The 22,505-nt window shown below is 36.8% G+C and overlaps 1 protein-coding gene across 2 annotated transcripts; it reads left to right on the top strand.

Annotated features, from left to right (window-relative positions):
• The first annotated feature begins 14,693 nt into the window (after positions 1–14,693).
• On the top strand, positions 14,694–21,148 carry LOC110937919 (bifunctional riboflavin kinase/FMN phosphatase). 2 transcript variants are annotated; one of them, XM_022180385.2, is made up of 11 exons: positions 14,695–14,900; positions 15,279–15,397; positions 15,576–15,762; positions 17,212–17,342; positions 17,452–17,521; positions 17,633–17,698; positions 18,923–19,077; positions 19,157–19,252; positions 19,825–19,976; positions 20,071–20,154; positions 20,868–21,148. In XM_022180385.2, exons 2-11 carry the CDS (start codon positions 15,328–15,330, stop codon positions 21,006–21,008), a joined length of 1,152 nt encoding a protein of 383 aa, XP_022036077.1. In that variant the 5' UTR covers positions 14,695–14,900; positions 15,279–15,327; the 3' UTR covers positions 21,009–21,148. The 2 variants fall into 2 exon arrangements, with proteins under 2 accessions (XP_035844690.1, XP_022036077.1); XM_035988797.1 differs by lacking the exon at positions 19,157–19,252 and having other exon boundaries at positions 14,694–14,900.
• Positions 21,149–22,505: the final 1,357 nt, after the last annotated feature.

The following is a 22,505-nucleotide window of genomic DNA, read 5'->3' as shown; positions in this document are numbered from 1 at the left end:
TTTTTGGTTTAAGAGTAGGTTGTTTAGACAATGTATGTTATGATAGTATGATTTTGAGCAAGATTAGTGGTTTTGAATGGAATTTGAGCATGTTATAACCATAGTGAAGTGATTACACTGTTATGAACATGATTGAACATGAATATGATGTTGATTCTTGTTGAAATTATAAGATATTGTAAGATTGACAAAAGATTAATAAGTTATGATAAAGTAAGCGATTTTGGAAATTTAAAGAGGCGACTTTACATATACTCGTTAATTAAATTGTCAACATCAGACTTCATGTTCAAAGTTTGGGAGTTAATGAAGGTTGAATCTATATTGATGATTTGCTTGTTTGTGATTGTAGTCATGGCAGGAAGCAAGAGACAAAAGACTACGGGTCAAGCGTCATCATCCGGGATTGGGTCTTCTTCCGGTTTAATACCGAAGAAATGGGAACAACCGAGCAATGTTGCAGAAAATGATCCAAGATTATACCGACAAGATTGGGAATGGGCAAAGTTCAGGGATAGTCAAAATGCCCGAATTTGGGAAGATGAGAAGAACAAGCAGTTGTCGAGCTACCAAGATAGAAAGTTGGAAGCTAAGTTGTGGAAATGGAAGATGACAAATGGGGTGAACACGTCGGTTCCAACAAGAGTGATATGTGAACGGACCGTGAATGTAGAAGAATTCCGGAACATCGGGATTGTACAAATGTTTGAGAGGTTGGGCTGGGAGAGTGTATTGGATTGGTGTGAAGACAACACTCACTGGATTTACTTGTCAGAAGTATGTGAGTGGTTGTCCACATTGAAGCTTGTCAACAAGAGTGAACCCCCTTCGCAATGGAAGTTAGTGGGGAAGACATCTCGAGGAAACATGACGATGTCTTTTGAAACTATGAATCGTATTGCTAGGTTTGATTCTTTGGGGGTACAAGCCTATGATTATCCATCCATTGAAAATTTTTTGGATAATCATTTGAACACCAACGACATAGATCAATTGGTAGATGTTATCTTGCCAACCCACCCAGGGGGTGATATGAAACGAAAGCATATGTCACTCGAGGGAAAGATCCTTCAAGGGATCTCGGTTGAGAACATTTTAGCAAGATTTGGTGATCGTGGGGGTGTGAGAGTAAGTGATTGCAGGGTGGCGCATGCCTTATTGTATGGGACCCCGACACTGTCGTGGAGGCACATAGTCATGATGAACACATGGGCTACCAGGGAGTCGTCTCAGAGGCGGTTTATTCCGTATGCACGCCTCATTAGTGCCATGCTTGTGCAGCAGAATTGCTTGCCCGAGGAAGCGCTATGGGTTTCTAAGCCAGTGGAGGAATTTACTTGGGGTTACATGAAGAAAAATTGGAAGATAGAGGTCAAGTTTTCGGGAAATAGGTATGTGGTGACCGATGAGTTGGGGAACAAGTTTGAGGTTCGTACTTCCGGGGCACCACCCGTGCAGGAAGAGGATGTGGAGATGGAGGAAGAAGAGGAAGAAGAGGAGGAAGCTGAACCCTCCGAGGCACGAAGGCCAAGGCAACGTTATATGCGGCCACATAGGGAGATAAACGCTGAGGTGGCAGGTTTTGTGACCCGACGACGGGTACCCTCCTACAAAAACTTTGACAGGGGGCAACAGGAGATATATGATAATGTCTCCGCGTGTATAGGAGAGGGTCGGGAATACAATCAAAGGAGAGAAGCTTGGCAAGGGTCTTACGGAGCTTCAATGCAAGAATATTGGGACGCTCAAGGAGCCCAACGTGAAAGAATGAATAAGTTCATGGAAGAGCAAGAACTGTTTCAAGCCATGCAAAGGTCACATATGGAACAGTTAGCAAAGCAACAGGAGGATGAAGCAGCCCGAAGGCGGGCATGGGAAGAAGCGGAAACGGCGCGTCGACAACAAGAAGAAGAATTGAACCGCCGCCGTTGGAGTGCCCTGTATGTCTCTCAAGAGATGGCGCTTAATAACGCCAAAGTGTTGCATGATCAGGAGCGACACCATAGAGACTACCAAGCCGGCCTCCCCTACGCCGAGCACTCGGGGTGGACAAATTACTCCGATCTTCCCTATCCTCAAGGCCCATCCGACCCGACTCCGCATTGGCCTGAAGCGGTAGGGTCTAGCTTCGTTCCAATCCCGTACCAACCACCACCCCAAGGGGAGCAAAGCCCCTTAGATAACTATAGGGAGATGTTCGAGGCCCTCACTGGTTATCCATACCAACCCAACCCGCCCATGGATCCAAACGAGCGATATCAGCGGTAGAGGTATGGTATGTTTTATGTTGTTGTTGTTGTATATTATTTTCCGCTATTTCTTTTTGTTTTTATTTAATTATTGCCTAGTTAAATGAACTTTGTGGGTGTGTTCCCTATATAACCCTCACGAGACCTACTCGTCCTCCCGAGCTATCGGGAGGTTTAAAAGGGCTTGTTGCATAAGCTAAATGCAACCGTGATTCCTACGAAAGTGAGTTAGGTTGATTGTTGTTGTAAAATATTTTCCACATAAAGTCAAAGGTACAATAACGTATGGCTTGGTAATAATTTCATAAAAGTGGTAGAACTAGGCAATTAACAAATTTTGATGGTTGTGAGAAGCATGCTTCTACACAAGGGTTAAGATTTGTAGGTACATTATGTTCGTGAGACAACTGCTTGGTGAAAAGATGAAGAGCACACAAGGAACTAGCGAAAAACCAGGTGCATACGTTTCTTTTTACCTTTGATCTTTAGTTAGCAAATAAGTGGAGTGTATTTTGTATTTTATTTTCCGGGGTGTAATTTTGGGGAGGTTAGCCGTGTCACATCCCTTGCGTTTTACAAACTCTAGTTCTTACATATTGAGGACAATATGTACCTCAAGTGTGGGGATGGGGGAGTAGTAAAAATTTTCGATTTTGACCCGTTCATTTAAATACTACACATTGAGGACAATGTTTACCTCAAGTGTGGGGATGGGGGAAAATTGCAAAAATTTTTCAAAAATGTCTTGTTTTCAAAGCAATCTCAAAAGCACAAGTAACCAAGTCAACGAGGGATGTCACAAACCATTTGGTCTTTTGTCATGGTCAAGTTCAAATTAATAAGCATATCGGGTATTTAGTGGGTGGTTATTTGAGAATAATTCGCCTAAGGAACTAGCAATGTATGCATATCACATATCATACCCTTATACGTGAGGTTTGAGCCTTTCTACATCATAGATTCACATTTACATGTTTCCTTGTTGAGTGGGCCATTAGTCGCGTATCGTAGAACTTGCAACTTTGATACATTCGAGACTATAGACCGAATACAAGCACGAGAATGATTAAGGCATTAGGTAAACCTTTTTCTTTTACACCATTTGCTTACCTTTACCCAAATAAATCCCCTAGTCGCCCACTTTGAGCCTAAAACTTTCATTTGACCACCCTATAGCCCATAACCGTAAACCTTTTTTCTTTTAAACCCGTGTGATGGAAATTCGATTTTAGGATTATTTGTTTGTATAGTTGTGGTTTATATTTGTAAAAAAAAAAAAAAAAAAATCAGAAAATGTTACGAAAAAGAATGAAAAAGCAGTGAGAAAAACACAAAAAGATGTACTAGTAGTTTATGGAATAAAAGGCGAAAGTTTTTGCCCATTGTGGATGTTTATGGTTTGCTTTTGTTTAGGATAGTCTTTTGTAATAAAATTCGAATTTTTCATCACCATAACCACTTAAAAATATCCTATTCCTACCCTTCGCCTAGCCCCGTTACAACCCATCAAAGACCTTTTGACTTGTGCTTAGTATTTGTGTTCGATAGTGGAGAATGATTGAGTTGCAAGCCTATGCGGGTACGTGTTCTATTTGGTTTTGAGCGATTAGTTGTTGAAAGCTAACACATTACACATGTTAGCAAACTTTAAACCGAGTGGAGAGCACATTGTGAGGGATATGCATGATTTGTTAGTTTTACGGGCGGGTTAATCTTGGGTAACCATTTGTGCACCTAAAGTACTTCACCGTTAAATACTTTGAATATTGTGAAGAGTTTGAACTTTCGTATGACATTAGACCTTAACCTTTGTCTCGGGAATGGGATGTATATTCGTTGTTTGACCCACGTGAAAGTGAAAAACAGATTTGCTTGAGGGCAAGCAAAAGACAAGTGTGGGGATGTGATACGCGGTTGAAAACCGGTGCTTGTTATTGTTTAACTTAACGTTTTTACGTAAGTTTTAGTTTCGAATAGCCTACTTTTAATCAAGAATGTGTTTTGCAGGTTTGATGGAGTTTAAGGAGCTTTTCGGGAGCTTTACGGGTCATCGGATTGAAAACCGGAACATTGGAACGCATTACGGATCACACGGGAGCAAAACGAGGAAAAATCTGAAGTGGAAAATGGAGAACCCGTCGCCGACGGGCCCCAAGCCATCGGCGACGCCCCCTTAAAATGCCCGTAGGCTAGAAATACCCGTATCCAGGTACTTTAGCCGTCGGGTGAACAATGAAAATCCAGGACCCGTCGCCGACGGGGTAGTGGCCGTCGGCGACGGCCTGCCAAAACCAGAAACGGGATTTTTTGATTATTTGGGGGTCTAGTTCGCTTCTTATTGGTGGAAGCTCCTTCAATTCGGGAGTTACACTTTGTTTTGAGTTTTGAACTTGATTGGGGAGCCATTATTCATCATCTTATCATCTCTATTCCACCAACCATCAAGAAGCCATCCTCTCAAGAACCAAATCACCATCCGAATCAAAACCCTAGCTCATCACCATCACAATCATCCTTCCACCTTCAATCCATCCATCACCACCAACCATTCCTAAACCCTAATTATTCCACCATCCATCCTCAAGCCCAAAGATGATCCAATTGAAGTCTTGTGCATCCGTTGATCGTGTCGTTTACACCATGAGCGGCTAGTTTCTTGGAGGTTTCACCCCGGTGTAGACTTTTGTAAGGTTTAGGGTTTATTATGTTTTGTTAATTGTTTTGTGACAACTTGAATTGCGTTTGAATCTTAGACAATTGTCCTACGTTGGTATTGAATTTGCAAACTGTCGAATGAATGATTAAATTTGACTTTGTGAAATGAATGCACGTATTTATGCCTTGTCTCTTGGTAGGATTTGTTAATCCAAAGTAACGAAGTGTATCATGGTCCGTTGTTTACGACGTTGATAGCGATTGACACCTAAGCTTTGTGATTGCGACCCGTTAACGAACTATTTCAAGTAAAATTAATTAAAATACATAATAACCCTAAGTCTTGCAATTGTTGAAACCGGGTGTGAGCCTTGTTTTCTTCTTATTGTTTAAACAATCATTTTCACTTCTTGCATTTAGTAGTTAATTTTAGTTAATCGTTTTAGTAATTTCAACTCACATCTTTCAATCAAACCAAAATATTCAAAAACAAGTTAGCAAGCTTCATAAAAGTGACAACTATTCATAATTCAATCAAATCCGCACACAAACCACATACTCTTCGTGGTTCGACCCCTTGCTACCACTAGCTATTTGTTAAGGGTAATTAGGGTATATAAATATTATCCTTGGAGAAATCAGACCTGGAAATGTCTCAACCTTGTTTTTAAGCTTAACCAACCATGGGATAAGTTGTAAGCATTAGGACATAGGCATGAGATGTGTTAGACACAAGTTGCATAGGTTTAAACAAGTTTTGAAGAACATAAAAATCAAACAGAAAGTTTATGGACTATTTCGGGGCATTTCCAGGTCTGATTTCTCCAAGGAGAAGTCTAGGAATCGAACCCCATGATTATCCAAGCAAGTAGGAAAAAGAATCAAGTGAATCGGATAAGAATTGAGTGAGTTATGCTCATTTTCGTGAAGGGGTGTCAATCTGCTCGAACCTTTGCTTTCAGCTACGGTTTGGAGGATGTTTTGAGAGTTTTTAGTGTTGCAAAAGTGGTAGGGAGGCTGGTTATAAGTGGTATTTATAGGGGGAAGGATTAGGGTTTCAATGGGTTGGGCTTTGGAAGTGTTTAGAAGGGGTTACACCTTGAAACTAGCCCACAAAACCCAACTATATGGGGCTGAATTTTGCTGAATTGGAGCTGCCATATTTCTTTATTTTTTATTTTTTAAAACATTATAATGAGTAATTTTGTTAATTAAGTTGTGTAATAATATGCAACAATGTTTCCCCTAACTTGTAACAAGGTGAATATGAAATAAAATATGATTTAACTACGTAAAAAGTGTAATGTACAAGTATGTAACATGTTTGTAAGTGACAAGTATATGTCACATATTAGATGATTAACCGTTGTATAAATAAGCATATTATTAGGGGTTTTTAGGTATCAACAATATAAGGACAAGCATGGACATGCATCGTGAATAAGTATAAGTATGAATTACAAATACGGATTCGATGTACAATGAATTCGAACGTATGAACATGTATGAATATGTAGATGGTGAATTTAAAGAAATACGAATTCTATTTATGATCAAAGTCTCGGATTTCACAACGAAAAGACGACTACAATAATACAAGATTTCCAAAAACAGCATTACAAGGCGAGCTTTCTAATTATGGAAAGTATGAAAAAGCAGGGCGTTACAGTCTCCCCTCCTTTAGGAAATTTCGTCCCGAAATTTATTCAAGAGGAAGACCTTGGAGAAAAAGCATTTTGGCTAAAAGAATCGAGACTTGGGAGTTTTGAAACGTTTAGAAAAGTACGAAATTTTGAAGAACGATAGGATAGGAATTTGTTTGACTAAAATGGGTTGAGGCGTTTAAGCATAGGTAAAACGGGTATGCGTGCGCATAGGCAAAGGAGTTTAAATAAGTTTGAATGTGAACGGGGTTCATATGAAAGAAAGGATAATGGAGAATAATAGGAGTATAGGGTGAACAATTGACACTAAATGAATGCAAGTATATGAATGATATAAGTATTAGATAGGCGAAAGTAGCGTGTTAAAGATGAAGTCTCGGCATGGATAATCGGATATGATGCGTTTGTGAGTTGTTTAAAGCTTGTATTAGGTCCAAAAGGTCTGTAAAACACTGAATTTCTCATGGCACGTTTTACGAAAGTTTGGTAACATGGTGAAAACACTTATATATAGGAAGTACCAGCGGCGTATCCACCATGTTTTGACCATGTTACGTCCGTTTCGTCTTCGGTGTCATGTTACGTTCCGTGTATTACCATACGCAGTAGCACACTCTATGGTTCTCATACGCCTATCACTATAATCCCGTGTGCACCCGTGATTATTTTGATCGTCGCATGATCCGCATAGCTTGTACTAGTTGTGTATGAATCGGGGTATACATAAAAAAAATTTAGAATGTGTACGTACAAGAATGTAGTATATAAGCAAGTCCATGTTTAAGTATGTGTGGGACCCACGCAAGCGAATCCCTCGGGTTGCGCTCGCGTATAGGTACGAATGTGTGAGTCATGAGTAAGGATGAAAGTATGAGCATAAGTTTAAGTATGAATACGCATGTATGTATGAGCATAAACATAAAACGTGTAAGTAGTATGTGTACAAGTAGAAGCGTAAAACGTATAAGTAGTATGCGTATAAGTACAAGCATAAGACGTATGAACATAGGTGTAGGTATGAAAAATAAATATTGCGTAAATAGTGTTTGTTGGGACACCACGGATCTAAGTGTATAAAACATTCAAAAGGTCGAGTATGTAAATACGAATGATATAAATGATGTTATCGCGAGGTATCGACCAAAATATGTACGATGATATGCATGTATAGTTGTTTAAATGAAACATTGAGTTTATCGAATCAAAATTAGGTTGACCTTGGTTGAAAGGGTAGAATATAGTTGTGTATGTAGGAGGATATAAAGTACTAATTGGTTAAGCATAATGTATTTTTGTAATGATTGAAATGCTACTTTTGTTAAAAAAAAAATTATGTAAGTCAAAGATTGTCGGTTCCCATGAAGACTTCTTGCCCGCGTGTTTTGTAAATTGGTGTAGGAAAAAGGTTTTCGTTAAAAAGTAAGTTCGTTTCATCAAATAAGAAATTATGAATTTAGGAGGTCCTTGTGAAAACTAGAATCTTTAGAAGGGAAATTTAGCAAAAGGACTTAGAAATAAAAATAAAATAACAATTGATTTGTTGGTGTTGGAAAGGGTATTTGGTAAAACAATCATATAACTTCTATAAGATCTTATAAGTATTCGGGAAAGGTTGGTTGGATTTTGATTAAAAGTAGAAGGTGGGCGTGTTTTAGTGATTAAGTCGAATATGAAGTTCATGGGCAAGAGTTTCATTGAACCGATTAAATTGATAGGTAGCATTTCGTAAGGTTTTGAAGTTCGAGCAATAAAACGTTTTAAGACATGATTATGAATTTCGCGTATATGAGTTGAGTGAAAATAGATTGTAGAATAAGGAGCACGCTTGATGAAACAATGTATTTTGAAATTATATATGTAGGTATGTTGATAAATGATAAATGATCTAGGTATAAAATATGATGAGTTTGCATAATAAGATATCTTGAAGAGACGTTTTGGTAACGATCACCTAGGCAAGGAAACCACCCCTAACTCGTTGGTGAGGTCGTTTTTAAGAAAAAGAGGAGTGGAGTTAATCGTCGAGGTAAGGAAATCACTCCTATCTCGATGATATGTCCCCACTCGTTGTTACAAGGAATGCAAATTTAAATTATAGGAAATTATGCATATGTGTAAATGTGTGAAAAGGATTAAATAGGTTGTATGTGTGTGGAGAAAATACCGAGAGTAAATTCGTATTTGAAAGGTTGCATCGTATAAATAAATAATATAACATATGTTTGATCAAAGTTGGGATGGTTCCAAAACGGAACGTTGACTAACCAAAGCGGTCGAAAAGTCTTTCGAATTTGAGGAGCATGCTTTGGCCTAATAGGTGAAATACTCTCGCCGACAAGTCGGTTAACGGTATTTACCCTTCCGGTTACTACATGTCCCAAATCAATCGAAATTTCGAGACTTGGCGGGATTAAAAAAATCAAGGAGTGGAACTAGTCGCCAAGGTGCGGGTTTCACCCCTAACTTGACGGTTTCGTATCCTAAGTGTGGTTGGTACTCGTCGGGTCAAAATTTAATTTCAACACTTTGACGAGGGTGCACTAGAATTTGAAATTTGAACTTCTCCATCAAGGTGAGGATTTCACTCCTAACTTGATGGTGAATTTCGTGTAAAAGAAAAGGAAAGTGGATGGATTGAGAGTTGTTCACCAAATTATGGGTTTCACGCCTATTTTGGTGAACTCGTCTCGTTTGTGTAATATGTGTGTTGTCGGATTTAGAATAATCGAGTAAAACGCGTGAGGAAAAGTGTATATTAAAGATTAAACAAACAAGTATAACATGTCAAGAACATCACAATAAAAGTGAAATGATGAACGAATATTAACGCATAAAAAGTATGTCAAGAACACACATAAAGGATAAAATGAAGAAATAAGTATTAAACATAATAAAATCAAGTATAGCATGTTAAGTGTTAACCCACAAATGACACATATGCTTACAAGATCAAAAGAGAATAAATAAAAGCAAATAAGATAACATGCTAGTAATTTCAAGTAAAACATACGAATAAAGCTCTAGAACTATAGACTAGGTTAAAGCATTCCTACTTTTCCTAATTCCCTATAGTTATGGCTCTGATACCAATCTGTCACACCCCAACCAATGGCGGAAACATCGGGATGAGACGAAGTGTGAAGATTGCTAGAGTCATCATAACGCTATTTGTGACAATATTTAATAAACCGATTTCATTTCATAATTCTTTTGTCAACATTACAAAGAAATCAAATAACATCAAGTTCAAAGGAAATACAATACAACATAATCAACATTGATACAACGATTAAACCTAAACGTCTATATGTGTATCTAGGCATCAACGCTACTTCATTTCATAGCATCATCGTCCTCAACCTGTAACATGTTTAAAATAAAGTTCAATGCAAAAGCAAAGGCGAGTATACAAGTTTGATACGTACATAGCAAAAGATAAGTTTGAACAATTCCTCATAGCAAGCATGTGATTCAAGATAAACATTTAAACATGGCATGTGTCTAACATATCAAACCAAGAAAACGCAATATGCTCATGACATAACCGATGATAAAGGGCGGGTCGTTAATCCTATAGCGCTACATATGTCACGGTTTGGCTCGTACGAAGTTAATGATAAGTTCAACACATAAGAATCACCCAAGTTTAAAGTATCAAGCCATCACGTATACAAGCATGTTATAGGAATGTTCATGTGTTTAAGCAAAATGTTCATGTGTAAGTTTGTTGATAGATAAAACATGTTACACCCCAAAAGTGATAAAAGTAAAAGGGGAATACGAGTATACTCACAAAGTTTGCATATGTTTTCCGATTATCCAATTTGACAAAGTTGCCGAGGTTGGAAGGTTGAATGCGTAAGGGTTTAAGTTCAAGCATGTTTAGAGTCGAGATTTGGAATGAAAGTGACATGAAAATATTATATCAAAATATTCATCTTCACACATAACACTTGTATGACACTTGGTAACCTCATGGGTTATAATGATTTTATGAGTTGAACACCCATAAGAATCATAACAAGGTTTAGGTCCTTAGATGATAACCTACTACTTTGACAAATGAATATGATTTCAACATCAAAGATTCGAGTGTACATAGATAGTATGTAGGTCGTATATTATACACATATTATTAAGTCCAAATGTTCAAGTATTCAAGTAAGAGGTAGAAGATTACATCTTCATTTAGGTACCTCAAGTTGAGTCATGGGTGTCATGGATGGGGTAGGAAGACAAGGCTTCCATTTAGGTACCCCTTTGATGTTCACCACTACACTTGATGTAAAAACAACCAAGGAGGGTCATGAACTAAGGTCTTTACATGTATGTAAAGTAAACTAACTAATAGAAATCATCAAATCATGTGAGGATTGTATGTTTGGACAACCCAAGTTGTTCCATAATCACTCATGTATCAAAGACTATGTTTGACATGATTTGTGGGTTGAAACCCTAGACAAAACACCAAGTTTATGAGGTTTAATCCTCTGATTTCAAATGTCTCAACCTTGTTTTTAAGCTTAACCAACCATGGGATAAGTTGTAAGCATTAGGACATAGGCATGAGATGTGTTAGACACAAGTTGCATAGGTTTAAACAAGTTTTGAAGAACATAAAAATCAAACAGAAAGTTTATGGACTATTTCGGGGCATTTCCAGGTCTGATTTCTCCAAGGAGAAGTCTAGGAATCGAACCCCATGATTATCCAAGCAAGTAGGAAAAAGAATCAAGTGAATCGGATAAGAATTGAGTGAGTTATGCTCATTTTCGTGAAGGGGTGTCAATCTGCTCGAACCTTTGCTTTCAGCTACGGTTTGGAGGATGTTTTGAGAGTTTTTAGTGTTGCAAAAGTGGTAGGGAGGCTGGTTATAAGTGGTATTTATAGGGGGAAGGATTAGGGTTTCAATGGGTTGGGCTTTGGAAGTGTTTAGAAGGGGTTACACCTTGAAACTAGCCCACAAAACCCAACTATATGGGGCTGAATTTTGCTGAATTGGGGCTGCCATATTTCTTTATTTTTTTTATTTTTTAAAACATTATAATGAGTAATTTTGTTAATTAAGTTGTGTAATAATATGCAACAATGTTTCCCCTAACTTGTAACAAGGTGAAATATGAAATAAAACATGATTTAACTAGGTAAAAAGTGTAATGTACAAGTATGTAACATGTTTGTAAGTGACAAGTATATGTCACATATTAGATGATTAACCGTTGTATAAATAAGCATATTATTAGGGGTTTTTAGGTATCAACAATATAAGGACAAGCATGGACATGCATCGTGAATAAGTATAAGTATGAATTACAAATACGGATTCGATGTACAATGAATTCGAACGTATGAACATGTATGAATATGTAGATGGTGAATTTAAAGAAATACGAATTTTATTTATGATCAAAGTCTCGGATTTCACAACGAAAAGACGACTACAATAATACAAGATTTCCAAAAATAACATTGCAAGGCGAGCTTTCTAATTATGGAAAGTATGAAAAAGCAGGGCGTTACAGTAGGTTCGCAAGAAGCTGGCCGTACGCCAATATGTTCGGATCGGGATATTGACGTTGGTTCGGTTGAGACGGTTGAGGTGAAGTGGTGTTCGGTACTTTGCCCATGCCATTGGGGTTGTTTGGATCGAAGTTGCGGTTGTGTGGATGCATGGTTTTTTATAAAAAAAAATAGAGAAATTTTATAAAGTACAGAGTTGGTTAGAAGAGAATAAGATGAAAAATGGTGAAAATGGTTGAGTTTTTTTTATATAGGAGTGTATATCTATATCTATACTACCTTATTAAAGAAATTAGGTTTTCTAACCTTATGGTAATTTGCACAAATTTTTAAGATGGCATATCAAAGGTCAAGACTAAATCTACATCAACTTCATATACTTTTGCCATGTTCTTCCATTCCTACCCCTTACTCTCTAAAATTCACATATGAAGGTAATTTCCAAACAATATGTCTTTGTCTTGTGTCAAAAAGTCATCAGATGAGCACATAGGAACCTATAATATCCATTAATTAGAATCTTATTTCATATTTTGTATAACGTACTTTCGTTGGGAAGAATGTATATATGTTTTTGTAATGTTGCATGCAAATTAGAAGATGTATATTAAAATTATATTTTAAGTATTTGTCTATATTTAAGATGTAGACTACATGACACCAAAGAAACACCAAAACAAAAGCATCATTAGTCACCACTAAATAATAAATCTATATTTATTGTATCAAACATGTGTTTAGATGGCAAAAAATGTAGGTATATAGCTATTCTGAAAAAATATTGATATGAATTTTTACCATTAAGGAAAAACTCAACAACTGCATGTTTGATTGTTTGCATATGGGTCAAGCCTTCTACTAAATGTAATACTATAAGATGGTAATGCATTTATTAGTGCTTGATGGTGATGAGAGATTAATATTGTATTTTCACCTTTTTTTACATAAAGATGTTGTCGCCCACAAAGGCACAAACGTCATACAAACATCAGAAACCCTAACAACAACTACAAGGCGACAAAACCGATGTACCCGCTGCAACGCACGGGCCTTCCCACTAGTATATATATAAATTTTTAAATGATTTTTTTTTAAATTTGTGTCGTTGAGGTCCAACAGCTATTAGCCACGCCAATAGACAAACGTTACGTCGACCCAATCATTGCCTCAACACCGGTGGAAAATGTTTCGCCCTACACACAACGCCGTTCCCGAGATGATTTGTGTGGCGTGGACAGTGGCGGACCCAGGATTTTTTTCCTGGGGGTGCAGAATATTTTCAAAGATTTTAGGCCCCTAGCTGTATAAAAATATCGGTTCATAGCGGGTTGGGCCGGGTCAGACCATGTAAGACAAAAGAACATTAAACTAAAATTTATAAATCATCAAAAACACGGCAAACGTCATTACAAATTACAAACGTATTTAAAATTGTGCCCTATAGGTTTTTTTTTGAAATATATATAAAATATCATCTAAAGATACTAAACACGTCATAAGTTCATTACATTCTTACTCATTGTTCCTAACACATATAATTTGCTCCATAAGTTCATAAAACAACACTAAACACTTAAACAAAATAAACAATCATGTTCAACCATAGCCCATAACTTTCAATTAAATTTTTATACATTCAAGCCCTAATATTAAATGTTGATTACTTGTAACTAATCATTTATACAAACAAAGCTATAAATAAAACAACAAAATCATTTAACTACAAGTCTAGAACAACAAAAAAATATAAAAAGATTAAACCCTTACACATCTATATTTTCTCATAATCATCACATAAAACAAAATAAATAAATAAATAAATCATACTAGTTCAATATTGGAATTCTGACGTAATGTGGGTCGGTCCAACCGGAATTTTGGGGGCGGGATTTGGAAATGGAATGAGTGGATGAGTTTGGGTTATTTTATTAATTTTTTTAAGTTGGGTTTGGGCTTGTGTTAATAAAAATTGATTGCAGATTGGGCTTTGATTGAATTAAATAATTAAGTGAATAAGTGGTTAATAATTTTTTTTCTAAGTGGGGCGATTGAAAATTTTCAAGGGGTGCGGGTGAAAAATTCCAAGGGGTGCGGTCGGGATTTCTGACGAAAAATAACACTAAAAAATATTTTTTCATGGGGTACGCCCGCCCACCCTTGACTTACGCTCTGTTCCCGAGTTAACTTAATAAGGGATAAGAAAAGAAAGCAAAAGTGAGAAAGGAAAGGACGAGAAAGGAAAAAAAAAAGATGTCTTTCCCACCGTTTCCTCCCAAATCGGAAGGAAAGAAAAATTAAAGAATTTAGCCTAGTCTTCCTGTCACTTCCTTTCTTTTCCTTCCTTAAATGAAACTCGGGAACACGACATGTTTTATTTTCCTTTATTTTCCTTCCTTAAATGAAACTCTGGAACACAAAATATTTTTACTTTCTTTTTGTTTCCTTTCCTTTCCATCGGTTAGTAAACTCTGGAACACAGTGTTAGAGTGGGTACACCCCTGGGCGTGAAAAGACATAAACACCACCAAACTACGCTCTACCGGTCTAAATTATTACCTTTTTGACAAATAACACTAACAAATAACGCTAACAGACGTTTTTTCTTGACTAACAGAGGTTTTATCCAAGAAAACGATATACAGCTTCGTTTTATCAGTCCAATAAATTAAACCACACACCTAATTAACCCTCGTCATCCATACAATTCCGGCGACGCACCGGTCACTCACCGTCAATCATCCGTTTACTCCACACATCACAGTGCAAGTTTCGTTCTTCATAATTGCGATTTTCAAACTAGTTTAAACTCAAGGTATTCTCTGTACCAAGCCCTAATAATTGAATTCCATATAATTCGATTGGTTTAGGTTCTGTAGAGCATAATCATAGTACCAAATATCATGAAGATAAGATGTTTGATAAAATGCCTGAATGAAATTTGTCCACACATGAGTTCAAATTACTTTCGTACAGCATAACCATAGTACCAGATATCATGAACATTAGATGTTTGATAAAATGCCTGACTGAATTTTGATATTAATTTCATACCATTAAATTGGATATATGTCAAGATATAACAAATTTAAACTAATATCCCCTTTTATGTTTTCATACTCCCTGTTACTTGCTTATATATTGGGATATGTCTAAAGTCTAAAGTCTAAACCAATCTGTTTTGTTATTGCAGAATTTTGTAATTGTGAGTCTGAAATCCGCTTTGAGTCTTGACAAACCGGATGATGAATTCTATAAGGAAACTAGTTTCATGTGTGATCCTTGACTTGGATGGAACACTTGTAAATACAGGTAGCTTTCTGTTATTGTGAGCAGGCGGTTTGTAACTTTGTATACTTCTTTTTGTTTTCTTAATCATATTATTGTTAAAAGCTTAAGTTGTTGTTTTAAGCGGCTTGATTTCAAAGCTTAAGTTGATTTATAAGTGTATAACTTTAAATCCGTTATCTAAAATTTATGGTTATGACAGATGGCATTGTGAGTGAAGTTTTGAAAGTTTATTTGGTTAAATACGAGAAGAAATGGGATGGGAGAGAGGCCCAAAAGATTATTGGGAAAACACCTATAGAAGCCGCAGCCGCCATTGTTGAGGATTACGGACTTCCTATGTCAAAAGAAGATTTGCTTTCGGAAATTTCCCCGATGTTCTCTGATCAGTTATAATCTCACTCTTGCAGTCTTGTCGTTAGTTTTCACGTAGTTAGACAAAATTTGAACGAAAATGGGTTAAAAATTAAGGTAATGTTTGGTATGAGGTAATGATTATAGGAATGGAATGACCCATTCAAAGGCAATGAAGATAGAAGTGTTTGGTTGGCAAAGGGAAAGAAATCCCCCATTACGTAGGAATTCCCTTTCCCTCTAATCAGGCAGTGACTTATACATCCTTACCCCCCAGTTTGTATTCATTCCGTTCAGTAATACTATGCTGATTCTCGATTTTGCCCTTTTCACCATCGATCGTCAATTTCTCTTCTAATATCACAAGATCTACTTACTCGACTTCTACTACCTGGTTCTTTTACAGTCACGCACCATCGTCAATCATCAGGTTAGATGCTTGATTATTTAACGAATTCTTTACATGTCAATTAGGGTAGCAGTTTAATTATTGGGTTATCGAGATTGTAAGGCTCTTGCATTAGGGTTGGACCTAAACAACCCACTCGTTATTCGTGATCTGAACCATATACTGGTGTTTATTAGATAAACTGGCACCTCTCTGAGAATATTTTTGTTAATAACTAATAGTAAAATCTCATCTAAATTTTGCCACCTAAAAAAATTAAATATAATCCAAAAGGCGTCATATATCACGTCAAGCGGGATCGACAAGCATCAACTCCAAGAGGAACTGTGTAACAACCTTTTGGCGGAGATGAACAAAGTTGAGGGTTTGACTATTCGTGAGTGGGGCAAGGCTGTATGTAAGCTCGCACCGAATGAGGAGTTGATGGTAATCATCTTTAAGGTTTGATGAAGATCACAAACTTGGATAGGTAAAGAATATGCTTGTCGATCCCGCTTGACGTGATATATGACGACTTTTGGGTTATTTTTAATTTTTTAGGTGGAAAAATTTGGATGAAATTTTACTATTAGTTAAAAATAATTTATTTTTCATAATATAAATTTATTATAATTTTTAATTGGATAATTTTATGAAAATTGATATGTTTTATTTATTTTGAGATAAGGGTATTTTTGCCATTTTTAATGAATTGTATTCCATTCTTTCGTCTTTTCCTGCCTACCAAACAAACAAAGTAATGATTCATTCTATTCCCATAAGGGTAACCAAACAAAACAATGGAATGGTAATGATCCATTTCTTTCCCTTGTCTATTCCATTACCTTATTCATTCTATTCTCTCGTCCATTCCATTACCTTGTTTATTCTATTCTCTCGTCCATTCCATTACCTTGTTTATTCTATTCTCTCGTCCATTCCATTACCTCTTACCAAACAGACCCTAAGTTATTATCACAAGTTTTCATTGCAGTGCAAAGGAAATTATGTAAAATTTACTGAGGAACCGACTATACCTCCTCAAACTTTACAAAACTTTAGATATGATTTCTGATTTTATTATTCACATTGCTAGATGGTGCAAACTTAAAGCACTACCAGGTGCTTATCGTTTGATTAAACATTTGAGAGGCCATGGAGTGCAAATGGCATTGGCTTCTAATTCTCCGAGAGATAGCATCGAAAAAAAGATCAGTTATCATCCTAGTAAGTTGGAACTTATTTATTATAAAGCACACCGAATCTTCTATCTACAACCTTTTAGACGGATTGGTTACGTAGTTTAAGTTGTTATCTTACAAGTTTCCGTTTGCAGCATGGAAAGAATCCTTTGCAGCCATTATTGCTGGTGATGAGGTAAAAGCAGGAAAGCCATCTCCTGAAATGTAAGATGATACATGTCGAGTTGCTCTAGCTAGTTTGTGTCTTTTTTAATCGGTATTAGATGAGGGTTCGTATATTAAACTAATCTGGCTTTGTACTTTTTTCATTTTCAGATTCCTGGAAGCAGCAAAGAGGCTTAGCATTGATCCTTCCAAATGTCTTGTCATCGAAGATTCACTGTAAGCATAGTTATTAAAGGCACTAGGCGCATAGGCCTCGCCTGGGGCCTAGGCGCAAAGCGCAAAAAAGGCGAAGGCCTGAGAAAAATAAAGCGCAGAATGAAAAATTAAAAGAATATATTATGTATTAGAAAAAGAATATTATTCTTCAAATAAAATAAACAAAGTCTATTATGTAACACTTTATATCATCTAATTAGTACCAAAATATTTGTGTATTAGTGTAGAAAAGTAGTTTTCCTTGATTAAAGTAGAAATTTGGCTAGAATCTTGTCGGAATTTAGCCGGAAACTCTCCGGAATCTAGGAATCTTGCCGGAATGTGCGCCTAAACCATCACCTGGAGAGTTAAAGCACAATTTCCTCGACTTAAAGCGCAACTGCCTCGCCTCGCCTGAAAAATGGGCCTAGGCGCAAGAGGCGATGGCTTTTAGCAACTATGACTGTAAGTTTGCTTTTTCGGAAACGAACTGAAATGCCCTTCAACAGTTTGATAAACTGTTAGCTTAAGTTTCAAGTCATTATAGCGCCAAATATCGTCTAGTTGGAACTTATTTATGATAACTGATAAGCACACTGAATCTTTTATCTTTGTCATTGTTTATGCGTTTAAGTTCGTTTGTTTATGTTTGTTTACGCTCGTTAACCGTTCTTTTAGGTTTTAAATGAAAGAACATAAACGAACATGAACATACCCATTATATATATATATATATATATATGTGTGTATATAATTTGTTGACCACATAGCTACAGTGGTTTTGACCTCTTTTAACTCTATGCCTCTTAATTTTTAACATTGACAGTTACACCCCTCAACTTTCTAAAATTTTTGTAAAATGTCATTTTCACCCCCCCCCCCTCGAGTTTTACATGCTTATTTTTATGTACCGGTCAGTATAAATTCAGTTTGGTTTACGTTTCGACGTAATGACATTTTGACCCCATCTATTTTTATGTACGTTTCGGTATAAATTTAAGTTGGTTTACGTTTTGACGTAGTTTATTTCGAAAATGAGTCATGTCAAATATAATACCTTTTTGTGCTTATTTTTATGGACGTTTTCAGTTGGTCTACCTTGGATCAATAAGCAATTACAAAAAAATAAACAAACACGAACATGCCTCTATTCGTGTTTGTTCGGTTCATTTACAGGCCTACTTACAAATTGTCTTCTTCAGATAACCTGAATTTTTGAAATGGCAATGATTTGTTACACATCAGACCAGGTGTTGTAGCCGCTAAAGCTGCTGACATGGAAGTGGTTGCTGTACCATCTCTTCCAAAGCAGTCCCATCTTTACACTGCAGCCGATGAAGTGATCAATTCACTTCTTGACCTACGTCTTGAAAAGTGGGGCCTACCTCCATTTGAAGATTGTAAATACCTCTCGCTGATTTACACATATTCCAGTAAACTCACTTATATGTCAGCAGTGTTCACTATTTTTGTTTTCAGGGATAGATGGTACGTTACCCTTAGAACCTTGGCATATTGGTGGTCCTGTTATCAAAGGATATGGTCGGGGCTCAAAGGTGCTTGGAATACCAACAGGTTTCAAGCTTCATTATATCATCACTTGCATTTTATCATTTGGAAATAATTCCTATGTAAATAAACAAATTTGGAAATCCTAGGGGTGCAAACGAGCCGAGCCGAGCCCAAGCTCGAGCTCGGCTCGGTTCGAGCTTTGTTTTCACGAGCTCGATAAGTGAAGCTCGGGCTCGGCCTCAGCCTCGTTTAGGCTCGCGAGCTCGATAAATGAAGCTCGGGCTCGGCCTCGTTTACTAAACAAGCTTATTTTTTAGGTTCGGGCTTGGCTCAAACTTCGCTCGTTTACTAGACAACTTTAAATAAAGGGTAAATATTATTAAATATTAATAAAACTAATATTCAACTAAGGCTCGACGAGCCTGACGAGCTTCACATGCCAGACTCGATAAGCAAACAAGCATTATTTTAGGCTCAAGCTCAGCTCGTTTTGAGCTTTTTCTCGAGCCGATCTCGAGCAGCTCGCGAGCCGCTCGGCTCGTTTGCACCCCTAGGAAATCCTCAATAATTTAAAAGCTAGTGACACACAAATATTAATAATACTAATTTCATTATTTTTTTACTTTACTGTTTAGCTAATTTATCAGTAGAAGGGTATGGATCAGTCCTCTCGGAACATCCTGCTGGTGTTTATTTTGGTTGGGCCAAGTTATCAACGCGGGGTTTTTACAAGATGGTTATGAGCATTGGTTGGAACCCGTACTTTGATAACACCGAAAAGACCATAGTGAGTATCTGTATAATCTTTTTGGACCTACATAGCCTTGAAATCATCACTTTCCAACCTATGTTTTCTTCATCCTTTCTTTTTCTAATTTCAGGAACCATGGTTGCTTCATAAGTTTGATGAGGATTTCTATGGAGAGGAATTACATCTCGTTATTGTTGGCTATATTCGCCCCGAGGTATGCTTGCTCCCTTCGGCTTAATTAATCACTTTTGTGTGAACAACTACGGCCTAGGGGTGTAAACGAGCCAAGTAGCTCGCGAGCTACTCGAGATCGGCTTGCTAAAAGCTTGAATCGGGTTGAGCTTAAACGGGCCTGAGCCTAAAAATAAGCTCGTTTAATAAACGAGCCCCAACTTCACTTATTGAGCTCAAGTAGGCTTGCGAACCTAAATGAGCCTACTATATATATAATTTTCATTTAAATGTTTTAAATATGTGATGATAATTAGTATATTGTATACATAAATTTATGATAAAATAACTAGACAATATGTATTATGTTGTATATAAAAATTATAGTTATATATATAAAAATAATAAATGTATATAAATTCATAAATAAATAATAAACAAGCCTGGTCTGAATCATTCCGCTTAAAAAACTACTTGAGTCAAACGAGTTACATGAGCGGAGATTGAGTTTAGACGAGCTTCGGCTCAGTTACACTAAAAAAACTAACGTGTCAAATATAATAACTACAAAAAGTATTAAATTTCGTTGTATAGGGCGGTTTTATGCATTAAAAATACATATAATGAGAGACGAGTTTGTTATATATATTCCTTTCGGAAAAAAAAGTATGGTATATATAATCTATTTTAGATATGGAAGCTTATAAAAAAGCTGTGTTGGTCCTTGAGTTTTATGAATAATGCATTTGATGACAGGCCAACTTCCCATCACTTGAAAGCCTCATTGCAAAAATACATGAAGACGGTAAAATTGCGGAGAATGCACTTGAGCTTCCTATATACGCCAAGTACAAAGATGAGACATATTTCAAAAGTATTCACAACAATCATTTATGACATTGATTTTTTAAGGAGGATGTTTCAATTTAAGATTTTAAGATTTAAAAAAACTGTAATCTGGACTACGAAGAATGATGCAAAATAATTTGATGTTTATTGGGACTTGAAAGCATCATGATAATCGCTTTTTTGAGACATTTCGATGTAGTTTTGAGATTTGCTTATTCTGTGGACGGGTGTATGTCACTTTCAGATTAAAGTATTTCTTGGTACACGAAATCAAACCAAACGAGGTCTTAGAAAAAACCTAGGCACATGATCAGATTTAACAGAAAAATCTAACTGGGTTTAGCCTAAAGGACATAACGTGCAAGATTTTGAAACATTAAGTACAAAATCTGTCAACTTTTGCGCTAAAGGATAGCGCCTGCAATTTGGTGTAAACATAAAGGACAAAACTTGTACAACAACAACCATACCCAGTAAATCCTACAAATAGCAAAGCTACTTATAGGGTCTGGGGAGGGTAGGATGTAAACAGACTATGCCTCTATCCTTAGGGATATAGAGGCTGCTTCCAGAGAGACCCTCGGCTCCAAAACGAACAACATACCAACACACCAAGTCAATGAATATAGAAATAAGAAGTCATTCATACCAAGAAAGTGATCCGAGTGACACAATATAATGTAAATCATGTATAATAACATACAACATCATTTGGGCATAAACACAAGAAGACAATCACCGGAAAAATCCATTAAAGAAAAAGAAAAATTTACGTCCCTAAAATACACCTAAGATCTTACTGCAATATCTTCTAGAAGTCCTTAACCCTAATCCTACGCCTCTACTTAGTCCTATCTTGGACCATGTCCTCAGAAAGATGCGACTCTAGTAAATCATGCCTAATCTGCTCATCTCATGTCAGTTTGGGTCTGCCTCTTCCTCTCCTCCCCTCCACAGTAAGAGTTTCCACTACTCTAACTGGTGTCGTCGTTTTCCTCCGCTTCACTGATAGGGTTAAAACCTTGGGGAAGAAGAAAGCTAAGAGATAGAAGGAAATTTGACTCAAATTCTGGCTGATTTCCATTCCATACGTAAACCAATTAAATAAACAAGACACTTACACAAGACACCCCCAAACTAAACCAAAATAACATCCTAATCCCTTGACTTAACAATAATAATAAAACTAAAATATAAAATAAATAAGATACGTAACAATACTTCCCCCTTAACCTACTTTTTGCCCTCAAAAAGTAAGCTCTTCAATTTCATCCTTAACCATTGTCGTCTTGTTCAGTCTCCTCATCGCCTTCCACATTAATAACAAAAAGTTGTTTCTTTTTGCACTTGTGTCCTGGAACGAACTTTTCAGTGCACCAAAAGCATTCTCCTTTTGACCTTTTTAACTCGAGTGCCTCACCTGACAAGCGCTTCGCGTTAATAGTTGCTGGTTTATAAGCTGGTGGCCCAGGGACTCCTGTTGGATCTGGAAGCAACGAAAGTTTGGCAGGATTCACCGGAGGTGTAATCTTCTCAGATTCATTC

The sequence above is a fragment of the Helianthus annuus genome, chromosome 4 (genome assembly GCF_002127325.2).
Source record: "Helianthus annuus cultivar XRQ/B chromosome 4, HanXRQr2.0-SUNRISE, whole genome shotgun sequence".
In the NCBI taxonomy this organism is placed as follows: domain Eukaryota; kingdom Viridiplantae; phylum Streptophyta; class Magnoliopsida; order Asterales; family Asteraceae; genus Helianthus; species Helianthus annuus.
Note: the sequence above shows the minus strand (reverse complement) of the source record. Positions and strands in the feature narration are given on the sequence as shown.